At 41.5% G+C, this 20,357-nt stretch overlaps 1 protein-coding gene across 1 annotated transcript in view; it reads left to right on the top strand.

Moving 5' to 3' along the window:
* wnt3 (wingless-type MMTV integration site family, member 3) overlaps window positions 1-14,520 on the top strand; it is a 33,362-nt gene extending 18,842 nt beyond the window's left edge. Inside the window, exons 2-4 of the mRNA XM_084740757.1 lie at window positions 1,726-1,967; window positions 8,420-8,685; window positions 12,425-14,520. Of these exons, the coding sequence (XP_084596883.1) occupies window positions 1,726-1,967; window positions 8,420-8,685; window positions 12,425-12,904 (988 nt within the window). The 3' untranslated portion in view covers window positions 12,905-14,520. The remainder of the gene's footprint in view (window positions 1-1,725; window positions 1,968-8,419; window positions 8,686-12,424) is intronic.
* The last annotated feature ends 5,837 nt before the right edge of the window (window positions 14,521-20,357 follow it).

The following is a 20,357-nucleotide window of genomic DNA, read 5'->3' as shown; positions in this document are numbered from 1 at the left end:
CCTGAGATTAATAATTACAGAACCGGTTCCCCCTTGCAGAGCAGGAGGCCTCCCTGGCAGGTCACCATAATCGCTATTGTGGGGTTGAGTTCACAGAGGGCACAGACTTGTGCTGTGAGGCGAGCAGTCTCACTTTCTACTTCCTATAAAACTGTAAAAGCAATAGGGCTGGGTATAGTTTGAAAGGTTTCTATACCAGTGATACCAATACTTTTTTGATAAAAAAAGAAATACATGTTTTACTCAGGTAGAAGTACATATACTTGTGTTACAAAGAAGATTGGTAAAAGTAGAAGCACAGATTCAACTTCTTAAGTCAAGTAAAAGTGAAGTACAGACTCTGAAATGTTCTCAAAGAATAAAAGTAAAAAGTAGCCTGTCTGCAGGACATTTCTAGCAGCTGTTTCTGTGCAAAGCTAACTGAACCTCTCCCTGAACTGAGCGTCTCCCTCTCTTGTCTTGTGCGTGATATGCAATGATGGATACAACAAGAAATCATCTTTTCAATGTTTTTTGTGGCATACATTCAGGTTGAAATTAATGCTGATGTTGGGAAGGTGGTGTGCAATAATGCAAAATAAAATGAATAATTCCACTCAAATGTAATGGGCTTGTTTTGTAAATGTAAGGAGTAGAAAGTACAGACATTTGTGTCAGAATTTAGGGAATAAAACTAAAAAGTTGTCAGAATAATTAATACTCTACTCTACTAATTAATAATTAAATTCTACTTAGGATTTGTACTTCCCACCTCTGGTGTTTTCTACACATAAATCAAGAACTATTTGGCCAATCCAGTGTTAGTACTTTTTTCCCACAGTGTTTTGTGCTACAGTCTCTTCAGCCAGAAACAAACAAGTATTGAGGTTTAGGATAAACACATAAAAATTATATTTAATGTAACCTATTGAGCCTACTTTTATAGCATTGATGGCCTGTTAGGTGTTCTTGTGGTAATAAACCCATTTTGATCATTTGCAGTTGTTTTTATCCCTAATCTCCTAGAGTGCATAACAAAGGTGCAGAGATGTGTTTATGTCCAGCAGGGTTGGGCCGGTCCATTGCTGATCGCTGACAGAAATCAACCACTGAGCCCTCACCCATTGCAAAATTATGATTTAAAAGCCACAGTGACCAACATTAACACCTGTCAAGAGCCAAATGTCACCTAATTTCCGAAAGGAATAACAGCTTATTTAATTGTTCTATTTATCGCCTAGTGAAAGCATTTTTTTAATTTAGGTGCAACATACATATTTTAAAATCTACCTCATTTGTGCCTGCCTTTGTAAGCCAGGGGATGAATCTTTATTTGTATCGCAAAACTGAGGATTAAAACATACCTGCAGAGCAAACTCTCCCATCCTCTGATAGGAACATAAATGTATAAATAGTAATAAATAAAATGTTGAACTACCATGCAGCAAAACCTTGAAAATGAACGCATTGATTAGGGATAGAACTTAGGGTTAGCTAATTTTCATTTGATCGACTAGTCAATTAATTAATTGCAGCTCTATCTTAAAAAAAAAATCCTAATTGTTATTAACCCCTTTTTCCATCATACATTTAACTGATAAGATTTAATGTTTAGCTGTATATAAAACTTTATAGTACCTTTCACTATTCATTGGGATGTTTCACTGTGGACATTGGACCGGTCAATCCAGTATTGCTCAACCACATCTTTCTTAATGATGCTTTCCCTCCGTGTGTGTGTCTCAGGTCCCTGGCCCTCGGGCAGCAGTACTCGTCTCTGGGCTCCCAACCCATCCTGTGTGGCTCTATCCCCGGCCTGGTGCCAAAGCAGCTGCGTTTCTGTCGCAACTACATAGAGATCATGCCCAGCGTTGCCGAAGGTGTCAAGCTGGGGATCCAGGAATGCCAGCACCAGTTTAGAGGTCGGCGATGGAACTGTACCACCATCAAGGACAACCTGGCCATCTTTGGCCCTGTCCTAGATAAAGGTAAAATATTTGCTTCTTAAGAATCATGTCATGAATCTTAACTGCTGTAATTTGTGATGAAAATAATAATAATAATAATAATGATAAATGTTGTTGCTCCTATTTTTCATGAGTGAAAGATCGAATACTTCTTCTGTGCACACAAAAGGTTTCATTCTCTCAAATTTTGTGCATAAATTTGTTAAAATCTGCATTACTGAGCACTTCTTCTTCTCCACCTTTGCCAAGTTATTCCATCCACCTGACAGGTGTGGCACATAAAGATGCTGATTAAACAGCAGGATTATGGCCCAGGTGTTCCTTGGACTGGGTACAATAAAAGTCCACGCTGAAATGTGTTGTTTTATCTTCAAAAAGACATTATTAGGCACTGAACTATGGCTATGTCACACAAGGCTACAGATACCAATTTTCTTTCCTAGGAGGAGAATGTCATGACCTGCCCTACTTTGCCCCTGGTTGGCTAGTACTTGTTGCCTTCGTTGATTATGTTGGTTAGGTTTAGGCATGAGGATTAAGGTAAGAATATCAGGGTAAGCCAATGAGAAAGATAGTAGGGCGGTAATGATTTTGCCCCTCCTAGGAAAAAAAAATATTTTTTCAAGATCAAACTGCAACTTCTGCTTTTCCATTGTCAACTGTGGCTGCGCAGAGTCACACCTTGCTACACTTATTTGCATTTCTATTACCACTTTTATCACGCCACGCTGTGCTGAGTTGCGTCTGAGATTGACCTGCTCTGGAGTTAAGCCAAAGCCGGCCCAACCGGCCTCCAAGCGAGCTGCTGCAGCTGACCCGTGGCGACCCTCCTTTCTCCCCCTCCAACAAGTGTGTGTTGCAAGAGTGAACTTGTAAGTGCAGGAGGGAGAGAAATGCAATTTTGACAGTGTCTGGGCATCCAGGTCTTAGTATGTCTGTAGCCTCAAACTGAATCTCTGTGGTTTGAAGTTTAGTTTCTTTCCTGCGTCACTCTTTGTTCTCTCAGGTATCTACTTCATTTTACTGTTTCATGTTTGCTCCCAGCTTTATAAGACTCGTGATAAGTTATTGCTGATGCTGATGATTTTGCCACATCATATTAAAAGCTTCTGGATAACAAAATAACATGACACTGTTATTGTGAAGAATTTAAAGGAAAGCTAAGCTAAGCTTGTCTTCAGTTAAAAGACATACTTTTAAGCAGGTAGCCCTGCTATAATGGAGAATCAAATCCTCACTATGCTGGGCTGATGTGATGAGTTAAATTGCATCAAACCAGGCTAGCACACGTGTATGGCAAAAGGGTACTAGAGTGACCTTTTATAGCGACCAGTCCGAGGCACACCTGTGTAATAATCCTGCTGTTTAATCAACATCTCTATATGCCACACCTGTCAGGTGGATGCATTATCTTGGTAAAGCAGAATTGAGAGAAGGAAACCTTTTTTGTGCACAGAAGAAGTCTTAGATCGTTCATTGAGGCTCACAAATGATAATCTAAATGATCTCTGCCAAACAACACCTGACTGTAAAAAGTAGGTTATATAGTTGAGGCTATTGCAAGCTGTTACAAAACAGAGCATTTAAACAGTTTCCACCCTAAGGCTTTGCCTGTTCTCTGGGCTTCTGCTGACAAACGACTAACTAGGGCAATTACAATAATATACACCTTTCCTGGCTCCTGTGAGAAATGAGTGCAGGTACAAGCACTGACACATTATTCAACTTCCATCCATCTTTACCCTCAATATCGCATTTGTCTTCAGAGTCAGTGGCTTCTTTTTGGTTTTCCCAAACGTGTTTACACTCTCCTACATGAAAGAAGGTCAGCGCAGTAAATCTATCAACGAAACCTGACAAGTACAGCAGATATACTGGAGGCATCCATCACACGCTTCACACGCAGAATACTAATTGTTAGATATTGCCGCCTCGACTGTGTCCTTAAAACAATCCCACTGAACCTGACAATGGGAAACAACAGGCACAGGTGTCTCGCTTTAGGCCTAATTATAAAGGTAGAAGTTTGTGTGTTGTGAGTGAGGCTGCTGATTGGAAATGAATTACCCCGTATGTCAGAGGGGAAGGAATCTGGGCAGAAATGGGCAGTGTGAGCAGTCCAAGCTCCTCAGTCAAATAAAAGGGAGAGGGGAGGCCAAATGAGATTACAGGCAATAGAAAAGGGCCGGGGGGCTCCGCTCAACCCCTACTGTGCATGAAGACCAGTGCGCGCCTCACACAGTCCAGCTCCCACGGACGCCCCATTCACACGCCCTTTTGACTCTGTCATGAAAACAGGCTGAAAGGGGATCTCTCCCAACCTAGCCCGGGTGTGCACTTTGGTATAGGGAAGCAAACGAGGGAAGGAAAGAAGGGAAGGAGCGAAGGACGGAGAGCGTCTCACTTTGGGAGTGATGAATGGAAAGTTAGGGAACGGAGTGCTACCCACCACCAGCCACCTTAAGCTGCGTGTTGGCCATGGTGGTGCTGTTCCTTGAGGAAGTGGGGGGTTGAGGTCCTGTGGTGGGTGGTGGTGTATGGGATTTCAGCTCAGGGTGTTGGCAGAGGGGTGGCTGGAGAGAGAGAGGGAGGAGGTGGTGGTGGTGGTGGTGGTGGTGGGGGGGGGAGTTAGAGAGTTTAGGGAATGCCAGCTCCGGGCAGAGCGGGGCTGTGGGGGCGCGAGTCGCTGGGCCCTTTGTGTGGATAATACAGTGTGACACAAGGGAAACAAAGGCGGATTGATGGGCCCAGCAGGTAGCAGGAGCAGCGCTAGCCTTGGCTAACAGCCAGAGCTCCAGGGGCCCAGGGCTCACAGGCCCCTGTTGTGGAGGGCCCAGCTCGGCTTGCCAGGGTGAGCAGGGATGTCGAACCTGAGGACTGTGTGTCATCCAATCATGCAAGGATTCACTGGGGATTTAGACCAAAACTGTGTCCTTTTACTAGGACTGATTGGTCAAAATACAGAATTTCAGAGTTTAGTTCAGTGTTTCCAAAATCAGGTTTTTAAAAATGACAAACTCAATTCACAAAAGACCTAATTAATAAATCTTGGAAAAGTTTGTCTGTGCATAAACGATCATCCTCACCATCTTTACCGCCATTTCAGCATCACCTTAAAATACCGTGATGTGTAGTACTGAAAATAAATACTTTATAAAGGTGAAATAAATGCATGTAGTTAATAATGATATTGTTTTTATTCCTCTTCATAAATGACACAAAATAAGTGCCTTTAGGCGGAATTAACAGGCCTGTGAAACAATGTGCACATTTTAAATGCTTTCTAACAGACGTACTGCAGATATAAGTGTTTTCTTCCTCCATTATTTGGCAACCCAAATAAAATCTCATGTGACACACCTGTGGGTCTCGACCCAGTCTCTGGGAATGACTGGTCTAGTAAGTATTTCATTGTTTAGATTTCATGAGATATATTTAAAAATAATGGTTTGTATTGCTATTTGTAAAATATTACTGAACATAGTTGTGATTTATGGTATTTCAGTATCTGGCAGAGGCAGCAAGTCATTGTCTTGTAGGTCAAAAGGTAGTTTCAAGTCTTTGTACTCAAATCCAAAGTCAAGACAAGAAGGAGGTTTAATGAACTGTCATACTACAACAGTGAGTTTCCAGCCTCATTGAGTTACAAAGTTACTTACAGTTACGACAAACTTTGTTAATATCATAGATGTATATACATAGACACCGGATTGACCTTTGGATCATATGTCAATGTTGCAGCCATATTGGACCAAGAAAGACTGGCTGACTGACTGTAAATGAGAGATCTGCAATTTTTCTGAATATAAAACACTGTAACATTTATATTTCTCAACTGATTTTCGTAAGTCGTCAATGCAGTGGTCAGTGCGGCACCTACATATATATGTCTATAGTTAATATTAGCCTTGACTTAACCGTTCTTTGTGCAACTTTAAATGTCAAACAAAGTTGGCAATTTCTGACCTGCAGGTTTTGCAAACTGCAAATGTACTGAAGTTATATTCAGTCTAATTTTTTCAAACTTGAGTTCAGCAATGTAGTGTTAGTTTTTCGTGGTTCTCTCCTGCAGCCTGAGTGGATGCTGTTGGATTGGTTCAAACAAAGTGGTTGACTTGCTGGGAATGTATAGCGTTAATGTTAGGTGACTCAGGAAATGAAGGGAAATGATCTTTGGGATTAGGGTAAGGTATGAAGTATTTTCGGTAAAAACACTCAAGTCCAAGTGAAGTCATAAGTCACTGATGTTAAAGTCCAAAACATATTCAGTGTTAGCTTTCTTGGTCCTTGTGGCATCAAATTAACACCGAAGATTAAACAAAGTATTTTTATCTTGTAACTTTACTTGCAGACACATTCAGGGAGGAAACATATGACGAGCCTGCAGCTAAACATTGGTCTCTGTCTGTGGCTTGTGAAGAAGTCTGTTTGGTCCTGAAAAGCCTCACTGGCAGTTGAATTGCTGAGGAATTTTGGCTTTAGTAGCCACTGTGGTCTGCAAAATACAGGTTTTATTCTCTGGTCGTGTTCATACAAATTTCAAACTCAAATCACGCAATTGGGCGTATCATAAACTCCACTCAGTGCACTTGAAAAGTCAAGCCACTGCTGAAGGACGCCCCCTGTACCTCTGTGTGTGTTTTTCTATGTCTGTTGTAGAGCTAGTGGAGTGCAATGGGTGAGCCACGGTAAGTGTGCTGTGATTGTGAAACAATGGTGTCTGGTTACATAATAAGCTGTTGCCTTCAAAGGAGGCGTAACTCCATCCCTCAGTGTAAAAAAGAAACAGGCCGACACACTGCTAGGTTTCACCAGAAGGCCTTGGGCTCTGATCAGGGATGGGTGGGAGGGGAGGGTGGTGACAACATTCCTGAAACACTATCCAGATGCAAAGCAGCACACCTCAGGGATGACAGGAGGTCAGAGAGATCCCGCTGAGCGTTAGGCTCTCCTGACACAGCCACAATGGGCTGATGTCACTGCAGGGACTCTGCTTTTAGGTTCCTTCATGTGTCCTGTAGTATGTCTGTCCTCATTGCTTATGATCATCATATGGTATCCACTGTTAACACCATGTTTATGTATTGTATACTCAACAAAAATATGAACACACTTTTGCTTTTGCTCTCATTCTCATTCTCATGAAATTAAAAATACTGTCTCTGTGCCTGAGAAGGTGCCATGTCTTCCGGTGGACCACCATGGGACCTAACTTTGGAAAATTATGAACTGCAGTCTATGGCGAGAGACAAACAATTTTTTAATCCCTTTTGAATTGTGTCATGAACAACACATTTGTCAATTTAAATTAGAATTTTACAAGACAAAAAAAGTTTGTTTTAAAACTCTGACGGTGACATATATTGTACGAGATGAGTGGTGTAGCTCACACAAAACATAACTATGACAAACCTACCACAAATTGAAACTTTCTTGTTTTGGAAAATCATCTTTTCAATTGATAAACATCATATGTATAATTTGTGACACAATTCAAACAGGAACATGAAATGACTTGTCTCTTGACATTGACCATGACTGATATTTTTGCCTAAGTACGGTCACATGGGCACACTGCCAGGGGAGGGACTTCGACTCTATTGCACAGGTGTGTCTTGGACTGGTCACAATAAAAGGCCACTCTAAAATGTGCAGTTTTATCTTGAAAAGGAGACATTTTTAAGGCACTAAACTATAGCTATTCGACACAGAGCTACAGATAAGAATTTTTATTTCTCAAGAGGGCAAAGTCATGACTTGCCCTGCTCTTCCTTTGATTGGCTTAACCTGATATTCTTATGCTAACCCTAAACAATCACTCCTCATGCCTAAATCTAATGAATCCAACCAATGATGGCAGTAAATACTAGCTACTATGATCTATACCATAGATAAGTACAGTCAGAGGGAGAATGGAGTCATGGCAAGAAATTGGTATGTGTAGCCTTATGTGAAATAGCCATAGTTCAGTGCCTAGAAAAACGTTTTTTTGAGATAAAACCGCACATTTTAGAGTGACCTTTTAATGTGACCAGTCCAAGGCACACCTGTGTCATAATCCTGCTGTTTGATCAACATCCCTATATGCCACACCTGTCAGGTGGATGGATTTTCTTGGCAAAGGAGAAGTGCTCATTAACATGAATTTTAACAAATTTGTGAACCAAACTCATGAAAACTGGGAGCATAAAGTGTTGCGTTTATATTGTTGTTGAATACAATAAGAGAGGGTTAGATTTTTTTTCCCACTGGCTTCTTGTTTTTCACAGTGGCAAATACCGGTACATAAATGCGCCTTCTCAAAGATGAAATGTGTTAAAAGGTTATTGCCTGGAGGTATCCCTTTCAATACCTCTGTCTGGATGTTGGCAGTAGTAAAGATTTCCTTCTACATGTTTAACACAAGATTGACATGCTCTCTATCTCCTCTTTTTCTCTCTGTCTTCCTGTCTGTCTTCATCCGTCTCTCTCAGCAACCAGAGAGTCGGCGTTTGTCCACGCGATAGCTTCAGCAGGTGTGGCGTTCGCAGTGACGCGCTCCTGTGCTGAGGGCACATCCACCATGTGCGGCTGCGATTCCCACCACAAGGGACCTCCCGGGGAGGGCTGGAAGTGGGGTGGCTGCAGCGAGGACGCAGAGTTTGGGGTGCTGGTATCCAGGGAGTTCGCGGACGCCAGAGAGAATCGTCCAGACGCTCGCTCGGCGATGAACCGACACAACAACGAGGCAGGACGCACGGTAAACACATTAAGACACATATGATGAAAATGTGCAGGGATGTGCTGTTCGCTTGCTGTAGTTCCACAGACTGTAAAAGAGAGGTGGATGTAGCTTCTGAGTCTGAAAAGTGAAGCTTTTTTCATCAGGGGACTCCACTGTTGGGGAAAAGAGGTCTGATTGTATGGAAGCCTATGAGAAAATGACCCTACTTCTCTCTTGATTTATTACCTCAGTAAACAGTTTCCTAACAAGTTTATGGTCATGATTGGTAGTTTCAAGTTTTCTTCAATACAGCATAATGTTAGTTTTGTAAATTATGGTCCTATTTAGAGTAAAACGGACGATAAAGCAGATGGATTAGTGTGTGACTACCTTGCGATTTGACAAGTTGCTACCACGGTGACCTCCCCAGCTCTACCCTCTTGTCCTAATATGGTCTTTTCTGGCTCCAAGAAACCAAGATGGCGACGGCCATAATGCCAAACTCAAGGCTTCATCCCTAAGGTCACAGGTGACATCATAGTGGCTGCATCCACTTGTCTTATAGAGTCTGTGTTTTTCATATTGACATACAGGATTTTGGATGCTGGCTGCTCCCGTTAAGACACAAGAGCATTAATAAGGCCCAACACTGTCCTAGAGTACAGCAACATTGTGGGTAGAGCTTGCAGCACTGAATAATTGGTAAAGTACTCCCACCATTTTTAAAAATCTGCAGTTGTAAACCCGTTTGTTTTTTGTTCATTGCACTTTGAGACGTCGACATGAAAGATAGAGATGAAAGCACAAGACAAGATGGGCTGACGACAAAAATCCAGACCTTACTGAGCATTTAGTTTGAGGGCAAAAATGGGCTGAAGGAAAACTTTAAGTTCGTTGAAAAGTAGTTCCTAGAACTAAAAGTTGTGGTAACTTTGGGTGGAAACTTGGCATTAGATACGGCCTGGCTCGCAGTTCATCGTAAAGGTGTTGGATGAGGTTGAGGTCAGGGATTTGTGCAGGCAAGTCAAGTTCCTCCACACCAAACTAGGGAAACTGTTTTGTTATGGACCTGGCTTTGTGCACGGAGGACCTGTCATGTTGAAACAGGAAAGGGCTGTCCCCAAAATGTCTGAACCACACTTAAATATAAATATCATAACATATCAGTATCTTGTAGCATTAAGATTTTCCTTCACTGGAACTGAGAGGCCTTGCACAAACCATGAAAAACAGAGGTGGACAGGGGAGTGCACATACTTTTGGCCAGATAGTGTATAAATCGATTACCCCCATCCTAAAATGATCAGGCTGAAGCGATTTAATGGTTAGAAGATGTACTGAACATCTGTAGGAATGACTGCAAGTTAGAAGCAGGTTCCATTGTTGAGCACATTTTGTTCTGTAAGATGAAAGTGTTTCACAGCACTGCAATATATCACGTTAATTAGACAACCTCAGCACACTTTGTACTTTAAAGTGCAGGAAAAGGGGGAAACTGAGACCGAGATGCAGTAAACAATAGACAAAGGAATAGATTTATCCAGGAAACTTTACTGTTTGGGATTACTAATTGTTCATGTGACGGCTGGGGATTTGGTTTTTGACTTGTCCACACATTTCTGAGTTTCCACTTGAAAATGAGCACTTGACTTTGAATGACTGGTTAATTACTGATCCAAGCAACAACACCGTCCCTCCCGCCTTGCCCCCACACCTCGCCTTTCATGCCTTGCGTCCCAATGAAAAATTCCCTGCCAGTCAAATAACCCAAGTGAGTTGAGGGGGAAAAGAAGGAAATCAGCTCCGACTTAAAACATCACTGGCTGCTGTCACCGCTCGGAGAAAACAGGCTCCCCGGCTGCTCGCTGAGGGGCAAATGGAGGGACCACACGGCAACAAGACGGGCCTTTGATGTGAGCGCACAGGAGCAGCCAGGGAGACCACAGGAGCTCACTGAACAGCAGTACTGTCAGGAGTCTCCGCTCCTCTCCACCTGGCCCTCTCACGCTCCTTTATTTAGCCCCGAGGGCCTCTGGGACTTGATGTTGGCATGACAAGCTCACAGTGTGATGTCACTGGTCCATACACCCCTACCCTCCATCCCCCACTCTCCCCTTCCTCACCCAGAGGTGCCCCAGCCACCTGCCTTCCGCCCCAGCTGGGGGAATTCTGCAGCTAAATATAGCTGTTGAATTAAAGCACAACAAAATCAAAACACAAAGGTAAAATATGCCCCGTGGCAGCACACTCATGATGTGAGCCAGTGACTTCAGAGGGAATTAGCAGCAGCACAGAGCCTCAGTACTTCACAGCTGCATGACACTTCAATAAATTGCAGCCAGTGGCACAGTGTTTTTCTTGGCCGTCTCTGCGAGTCTTTAGTGGTTTTGTTAGTCCGCATTACTGAGTTTCCTGTAAATTTCTGACCATAAAATTCCAATAGATCTTGTTTGGTGGTGACTGACTCAACTGCCCATAAGCAATGACTCATCAAATTAAGACCAGCGCATTTGAGTTAATTACACATGAAAGGAATACTCCTCCCAAAATCTACCTTTTAAGTATAAAATTCTCACCACCTGTGGGTCAGACAGGTACATAAGTTTCTCTCCTCTTCTCTGTGTTTCATCAAAGGTGGGGCACACTTTACCTTGTGAGGCAGCTGGATTTGTGAGATCATGCGAGAATCCATCTTAGATTCATCTGGTATGTACCAGCGTGGTTTTAGGTGCGACGACAGCAAGAAGCGTCCATCAAAGCGACTCGTCTCAAACAAACAATGGCAGCTGCTGAAGAGGTTCGCGTAGATGCTGCGATAGCATCAGTCATATGAGAACTGGAGAGTATTTTTTTATTGAAAGGATACGTTTTCACTCTTCTCCCGACCGGCTTCGGCAAGAGTTTTATCTGAGTTGTTGACCGTATGGATCCACTGTGCAGAAGTGGATTCAATGTGTTTAGGAAGTTCCTGTCACTTCTTGCCATGAGTCTGGATTACCATCGGAATCCGTTAAAACAGCAGAACCACCTTTCAAAGCCTACAGGCAGTGACTGTGTACACTCAAAAGAAACACGTTTCTGCTTTAGGGGATCAAGAAAAATGGGTTATGAAAGCTTAAAAATGTTGGATGCTTGCCAGATTAATAGGTGCTTTTTAGTTTATATTAAGGATTTAGTAGCATCTAGCAGTGAGTTTACAGATTGCAAACACTTCATCCACCAGCGTATAGGTATATTTATTTATTTATTTGAAAAGGTACAATTTACGTAAATCAACATTCAAACAAATGCAAATGCACCCAAAGCTAGCTAAAGGCTAGTTTTCATCAGCAGTCCCTTTGCCAATTATTGCCAGGTACCCTGCTGAAGTCCCACCCAGAAGGCCGTCTGTGCAGCCAGTGTTTGGTTTATCAGTTCTGGGCTACTGTAGAGACATGGTGGTGCAACATGGCAGCCATGGAGGATTTTCACCCTCTGTAGATATAAACGGCTCAGTTTATACACTAACAACCATGCTTATAAATATTCTATTCTATTTCTACTCTGCCAACAAATCCCCATAAGTCTTACACAGTGGACCTGAATCATATTCAGGAGTACTGAATCTGATTTTCTTAGGATAAGAAATATGCAGATGGTTTGCAGAAAATATTTCATGAAGTTGGACAAGGTTTTTTTCCAACATGACTCTAATTAAGCAAGTCAAGTTTAGAACTGATCTTGGCTTGAAACATTCCTACAAAGTGAACATAAAAGTGTCTTGTGTGTTTCTCAGACCATCCTCGACCACATGCACCTGCGCTGTAAATGTCACGGCCTGTCAGGAAGCTGCGAGGTGAAGACCTGCTGGTGGGCGCAGCCGGACTTCCGCATGCTGGGTGACTACCTGAAGGACAAGTACGACAGTGCCTCGGAGATGGTGGTGGAGAAGCACCGCGAGTCGCGGGGCTGGGTGGAGACGCTGCGAGTCAAGTACAACTTCTTCAAGCACCCCACCGAGCGCGACCTGGTCTACTACGAGGGCTCGCCCAACTTCTGCGAGCCCAACCCGGAGACCGGGTCCTTCGGGACGCGCGACCGAGCCTGCAACGTGTCGTCGCACGGCATCGAGGGCTGCGACCTGCTGTGCTGCGGCCGCGGCCACAACACCCGGACTGAGAAACGCAAAGAAAAGTGTCACTGCATCTTCCACTGGTGCTGCTACGTCAGCTGTCAGGAGTGTGTGCGCGTCTACGACGTTCACACATGCAAGTGAGACAAGCTTTCAGACTGCTGGACTACAAGTGCTGCCCTTCAACTCCCCTCCTCCTGCACGACTCCCCTGCTTCCCCCGACACAGACTCCACACACATAAACATTCATCAGCACACACACTCAGGCCCTCACGGGTAACGGCACATCAGTAACAGATACTTCTATATGTTTTTTTTGTAAAATCCCTCCTCTAGAATCTGTCTTCCAAACCACTACACCATCTCCATAATATCTGAGCAGAAAGTGTCCTGTGTTGACCTGACTGATGAAGCTAGAGTTGTGCCACTTTCCCTGCAGCATTGGGCCCCTCCCCTCCCCCTTGTCTTTATTTATTTCCCCCCTCCATGCCAACACGTGTTTGTGGCATGTACAGTAACACTTTTTACCTGTGAGATTAATGCAGTAAAGAAAAAAAAAACTTTCAGACTCTCTTTGCTTTTGAATAAAAAGCATCTTCTAACTAACACCTCACTTCTCCGGCCAGTCTGGCTGGTTTACCTTTTTTTTTTTTTTTAAACTAAACCAACCTCTACTCTGTCACTTCGTTGTTAAGTGATACTGAACACGTCGGCAGCCCCAGGAAACCATCACTTTGTAACTACTGAACTGAACTGACACAGCAGGCAGGTGTTGGAAGTGCCACAGTCCTGTCTCTTGTTAACTACTGAGCTGATGAAATCCTCAGTGTTGCTACTCCCTGCTGACGGACTCGACTGCACCAGTCAACCGCGGAGCCTGGAAGATATATGCTACAGCCTGATTTTTATAGCCCTGCATTTCTGAAATATTACCAATGGGCTGGGACTGGAGGTATGCAGCATGTGTATGAACAAGCATGCTCATTCCACTAACTAACAACCCTACACATGTATATGTATGCACTATTCAGTTAACTCCAGGTGGTAAACATTTGCGCGTTTGTTTATGCGAGCAAATTCTTCGTCATTGCAAGCTAGCAGTTCTTATGAATGACGACTTTGTTCCTGCATTCGGGCACCTGTAAATTGCTCATGATTTCCACGAGTGTGATGCAATACAGTCATACATTCTTCAATCTAAGGAGTGTTGTGGTGAAAACAACCAGGAGATAATTTATGGCTGTTTCATTTATAAATTTATGCATCAAACTCGAGTCAAGCTTTAGCATGCTTAATATTACTTCTGAGCAAAGTGATTACTGGGAGATCGCTTTATCTAACACTTCATGCATTCATCAGGTTCATCTTAGAGACTTTTGTCTGAAGCAAATCTTTCTTTTATCACTGTTTAAAAAAAAAAAAAAGAAAAGAAAAAGGGGGACATGTGACGACATGTGGAGACCAGAGCACAGAGCAAGTTGTGCTCTCACATCCTCCCTTCCTTCACTGCAGATTTTCTCTCAGTTGGACAGTTTTGAAGAAGGCTGATGTGTGAATTTACTCTTGTCAGTACACTCTAAAACTGGAAGAACAATACTGTAATTTACTCAGAATGTTTTGCAGAGGTATTAATGTTTGGCCCAGTCGATTTTTAGCAAAAGGAAGTGATTTTAAAGTTCCCCTCCAGACAAAAAAAAAAATACTCTGCTATGATTAATATTTTGTTTAACATGGTTTATCCACATAAATGTTTTTTTTAAGAGTCCAGAAGCACATCTACTCTTTCTCCTTCACTGAGAAATTCTGGACCTGGCCTGAAGCCCCACCCACCACTGCTGCTTGTGCTAAGTCATCATGTGAAAGAGCAGTGTGCGTCAAGTTGGCTAGCTTTAGCTTTAGTGGAAACATTGGAGAGATTCAGCCATGTTTGAGCCTCCGTCAGACCTATGGCTGATGACCTATGGTCGTGGTGACAGAACTTTCCCTGTGGTTATGAACAGCACAGTATGCGGTATTTGTGCCATTCTTTTGTTTGTTTTTGCAAGTTACTTTATTTATGATAAATGAAGTAATTTGGTGCAATAACACTGAGTGTAACATTGACTGTGGATCTCAGCTTACTGCCCAAGAAGCAACTTTTTTTTTAGCAAGCAAGCAACTTCATGGTCTGAGCAAGCTAGCTGCTGGGTGTTGGTCAGATTTAAGCAAGGTTGCAAATGAATTTCTGCCGCTTGGCCATTTCTTTTCCACACTTAGTTATATTGTTACTTTCAGGACACGTTTATCAAGTAAATTTACATGCAGCAGTAACGCAAACACACTGTTAGCAGCATCCAACCTGCTACTTTTGTTACTCAGTTGGCTTCAGAGTCACACAGTTTCTCTTGACTGTTCCTCAGTATTACAACAGCAGTCCTACATCAATATCAGTGTACGTTATATTTCGAATATTTTCATCGCTTTACTTTGCCGTCAGACAGCCTTTTCCGATGGGAAACTACTGTTATATAAGCCAAATACCGCTCTCTCCAAAGCCACCAGACTCACTGGCAACAACAGTAATTTTACCTTGCAGAACACAGGAGTTGCCGGACTACCGATTCATTGAATTCACACAATAACACAAGCAAACTGGCTGATCGAGGCAGCAGTAGTCCAGCAACTCCTGTTGTAACTTCTGTTGCCGGACTACCATCATCGCCTCAGCCTGTGGTAGTAGCCACATTAGCTGTGCAGCACGCTAACAGCGAGTTTGCCAAATAATGACCATAACAACATAAAACATGGCAAAAGTTACTGCTTCCAAGTTTTAAGTCAGGTTGATCGAGTCTTCCTTGAGCGTGAACTGGATTTGGTTTTGCTTGTCTGATTTTTTGAAAAAAGAAAAAACATGAACATAGCGTTAGACTTGTAAACAGTGTGGCGTTTCAAAATTGTGGTTATTGCGACAGCCCAGGTCAGACTGAAACTCAGATGAGGAGTTTGTTGTGCACTAAAATTGGCGACTAGCAGAAGAATCAGAATGCTAAGTGTAGTTAGCATCTTATATTGGTTTATATTTGTTAGCATGTAACAGCAGTGGCTGACACAGCTCATGTTTCACTCTGGCTCTCTGTACTGACAAATCTGTTCAGTGCTGGAGGTTTCAGGTTTACCTGCCTGCATAAAGCATTAGACAGTGATTGGCTTTTGATTTTATTAAGTATCAAAATCTAGCTTTTGAATCTTAGATTATAGGGAAGTGCTCAAACATCTCCCCCTCCCCTTCAGTGAAAACACCTCTCTAGTGACAAACTAGAGACAGGTCAGTATATTCATGGTCAGACATTTTAGGCGACACAAACATAAGAAAAAACACTTTTTTTGAGTGGAGGGGATCTCCAAGATCATCGAGGGAAAACAGTTGTGATTTTTGCGTGAACAGAAATGACTTCCAGTTCAGATTCTGAGAACATTCAAGCAGGAGAAGGTTGGGAAACTTCATCCGGAGCTCGATGATTTATGTGTGCAAGATGTGGATGTGTGTGTGTGCGGATGTCGGCTGCCAGTGACAAACAGAAGTGAATGGAAAAACGGATGGATGGATGGATGGATGGATGGATGGATGGATGGATGGATGGATGGATGGATGGATGGATGGATGGCTCCTCACAATACTGGAACAAACTGTGAGAGGTTTCCACTCAACATGTTCTGACAGTCCCACCTGCTTCCTATTAATTATATTCAGCAACAAAAATACAAGTTACCCAGTAGTGTATAGGCTGTCCTCTCTTTGTGACATAGCTTAGCATTTGTGTCATCTTCTACACAGCCCTCCCTACCTGGGCCCACCTTTCTGTGTTCAGTTCCCCCCAACCCCCCCAACACCCCCCCAACTCCCCCCGCTATATCCAAAGTTTTGTACAAATGTTTTAAAGTGAATAATTCCCTTTTTATTTTATAATCGTAAATGTTATGTTTTTATAAATATTATTTATTATACAATGTATATATCTGTATGACTGAACTAAGATTATATATTTGAAGAACAAAACTGTCTCATGCTTGTTGTTTTACACAAACACACATTAATCATCTCAATTTTAAACAAATTGTGCCCTAGACTGTAATGCAGACTTTGTATAGTATATACTGTGATTAGATTTCTCATCCCCAGCTTCACTGATCACTTCTATAGTTATTATTTACTGTACATAAACCATCTGAACTTTCACTTTAAAATGAGGCATTTAAGTGTGTAGTTTCTGTTGCTTGGGCTTAAATAAATTGTGGGTTTACCTTTAAATATATAACATAGTTAAAAAAAAATTGTCATTTATAATTACTAAAATTACCAGAGAGAAATTACCGTTTTAGTGCTCTAAAGAATAAAGATCTAAATAATATCAGACTTTGTTGATCGGCCCCAGAAATCCAGTATCAGTTGAACTCTAATCGTGAGCAAAAATGATATATCTTATTCCTCTGTGTCTATTAAAAACACATCAATGAGCCACATGTTGCACCAAGTGACATGTTGTTTTACTATGAACACACACTAACTTATCTGGACTCAGTGTCTCATGCACCGTCCTGCTGCCAGAAATACTCACTCAAGCACCAAATGTGTATAAATCCTCTGCTGAAAATAGTTCCGAATTAATGCACTGTTCAAGTCTACTCCAGTTAAAGTAACATTTGGTTAAAGGTGCAATATGTAAGAAAAGAAAATTATCTGACAGTATCAACAGAGTGTGAAATAACAGTTTTGATGTCATGTCAAAGACGTCTGTGTTGCAGAGACTGAAGTTAGCATGGTAACCTGCTAGCACAGCCTGTGTTGTGTTGTAATACCTCAAGAGGTGATAGTGAGTCAGTGCAGCGTCCTCAGTTTGACAACATTCAGGTGGTTTTCCAACCGGGTTTGGTTCCTCTCACCACAGAGTTTAGCTCACTGCAAGGCTCAGGCCTTTGGATTGGTGCTGACTGATGTATGAGTCCCACTCACTTCTTGTCTGTCCTTAACCTTCCATGTCCCTGTTCTCCCTGGAGTCAGAGTCCTGGTCGGGCTGCTGTAAATCACCTTGGTACTGTATTCCCTGTCATCAAACTGGCCTCCATCTCAAAGGTTTTGTTCTTCCTCCACATAAAAGCTTCAGACATCTCAAAGTCCTGTGCTCCAGTCTGCTAGCTGCACAGCTAACTAGCTAACAGCAGTTAGCAGCAGTTAGCTGTTACTCTGATAAAATGCTGCCCCCTAGTTGTTTGGAGTATAAATCCAAAAGCTTGCCAATTCTTACATACTGCACCTTAAAACAACAGCTGCCCAGCTGTTATAGAAGAATACTGAGCCTTTATACAGAATAAAACTTGTGAAATTGACTTTAATCATGTCGGTTTTGGTCTTTTCATAGGATTTAATAGCAATAAAAGATATAAAACAGTAAAATTAAGTGTGAATGTGGAATATTATTGAATGGCTGGCTGCTAGTTTGCAATATAATTATAGTTGTACATTTTAGAGGACGTACTACTTAAAATGCATAAATATTAATCATCAAAAGCATTAAAGAAATGTTAACTATGACACTCTTCACTTGACCATTTTTATAGCAATAACTTGTAATATATTAACAAAGAAATGAACACCCACAATTTTTTATTACATTATTACAAACAAAAAGTAAAGCAGTGATTACAGCTATTAAAGCTCTGGTCCATTCTATTTATTATTTAATTTCTTTTGTGTATAAAAAAAGAGAAAACCACATGTTGTAGCACAGTCTTAAGGGAAGAGTTACCAATATCTGAAACAGTTTTTTTTTTTATTTTATCACTACATTTTGATTTACTCTCTCTCTGTAGACCACAGACTTGCTGCAGTAGCAGCTCGGTAAAGGGCTGACTGTGTTTTCCTGTCGAGCTGTGCACTGATTGTGAAACAGAGATGCTGTGGAGGTTAACCGCAAATGTCAGAGTAGGTTCATCTCATTATGAGATGCCACATTTCTCATAATTACCAGATAATTCTGTTAGTTCATAATTATAAGACAGGTCCTTACAATTTCAACATGCTGTAATTAAGAGAGGAACACTTGATAATGAAAACAACGCCTGGTACAGACTGGTACAGACAGTACGATGAAAAGCAGACATCACTGCAACATCATCCACTGGTCTGTGGACTATTTTGAAGTCTTGAGTTTGGCATCATGTCTGTGGCCATCTTGGTTTTTTTTTTGGAGCCAGAAGTGAGATAATTAGACAAGGAGGAGGAGCTGCACATTGTTACGATATGATATTGATTAGTCAATCACAAAGTAGCCACAGCCTAAACCGTTTGTAAACAGTGTGAATACAGACCGTGAAAGCGGGGCCTCACGATCCTTCTGACTTTTTGGGTTTTAAGCAGGAGGTGTCAGAAAAGTTACCACAGGGATAACTGGCTTGTGGCGGCCAAGCGTTCAAGCGTTTAAGGCTCGTTTCTGATTGTTGAAAAAAAATCAGAGGACGCTCCCAAATAAATAAGAAAGAAATTACCAAAAAAAGAAGAAAAAAACACAGTGAACCCACTGTGCTTTCAGCTCATAGCCCTTTTAATACCACAGAAAAGAAAGTCACAGGCACGCAGAATACAATATTTTTTTCCCCTATTTTACTTTTTTATATTATCAAACATTGTTTTTAACACATAGTAGTGAAAAGCAACCTTAACCTATTAATGTCTTCAGTGGAATTTTATAATTTACTTTTTAGCACAAAGTACAGGCCAAGTTTTTATTAACAGTTTAATCCTGTATTCTTTTTATCCTGAAGAACTATAAAATTATGAAATTTCTTTTATTGTTAAGCACTTTGAGCTGCATGTCTTATATGACAGTTTATTATATTATTATTAACAATAATATTAATAATAATAACTCACTTGCCTGGCCTGGCAAGTGATAAAAAACACTATTTTGATAATTGGTCAATAATCATTTAAGCGATTTTTCAATCAAAAATAGCAGAAAATGCTGTTTTCAGCCTTTCAAATATGGAGATTTATTTATTTCTTATTTTATTATCACATTAAATGGAATATCTTAGGAATTAACTGGCAAAATGAGACACTTAAAGACATCATGTTGGGCTCTGTACATGTTGCAGCTCTAGATTAAACATGAAAACTGCTTTGGTAACTGATCATAAATACAACAATCTGTACAGAGACAAGTGTAAATTGACTTTTGGGGAAGCAGATTTCCAAACCATTAATGCCGAACTCCGTCACCTTTAGCACGGAAACACATCTTCACGGCACCATGAGCCCCCTGGTGTGGGGTAACTACATTTACAACGTTTGGTGGTCGATCATTTCAGCATTTGTTCCAGAGTTTCTTGTTAGCAATAGAATTAATTTATTCATAAAATAAAAACGTCAGAAATAGCCAAGTACACAACATAAGAACAAAGTAAGATCTTTAGGTCATGAAACCAGCGTGTCCTGGAATGATCATAATTCAAATCTGTTCATACAAATACAGTAAGGCGTATATATATATAAACAAACAGTGTTAGGATTAGTGTTTGTGCATGCACATCTACTTGCTGTGAAACAAATTTTTGCATTGA

Source organism: Lutjanus erythropterus, chromosome 17 (genome assembly GCF_056507025.1).
Source record: "Lutjanus erythropterus isolate fLutEry1 chromosome 17, fLutEry1.hap2, whole genome shotgun sequence".
Lineage (NCBI taxonomy): Eukaryota > Metazoa > Chordata > Actinopteri > Lutjaniformes > Lutjanidae > Lutjanus > Lutjanus erythropterus.
The sequence above is the reverse complement of the archived record's forward strand: the minus strand, read 5'-3'. Positions and strand labels throughout refer to the sequence as shown.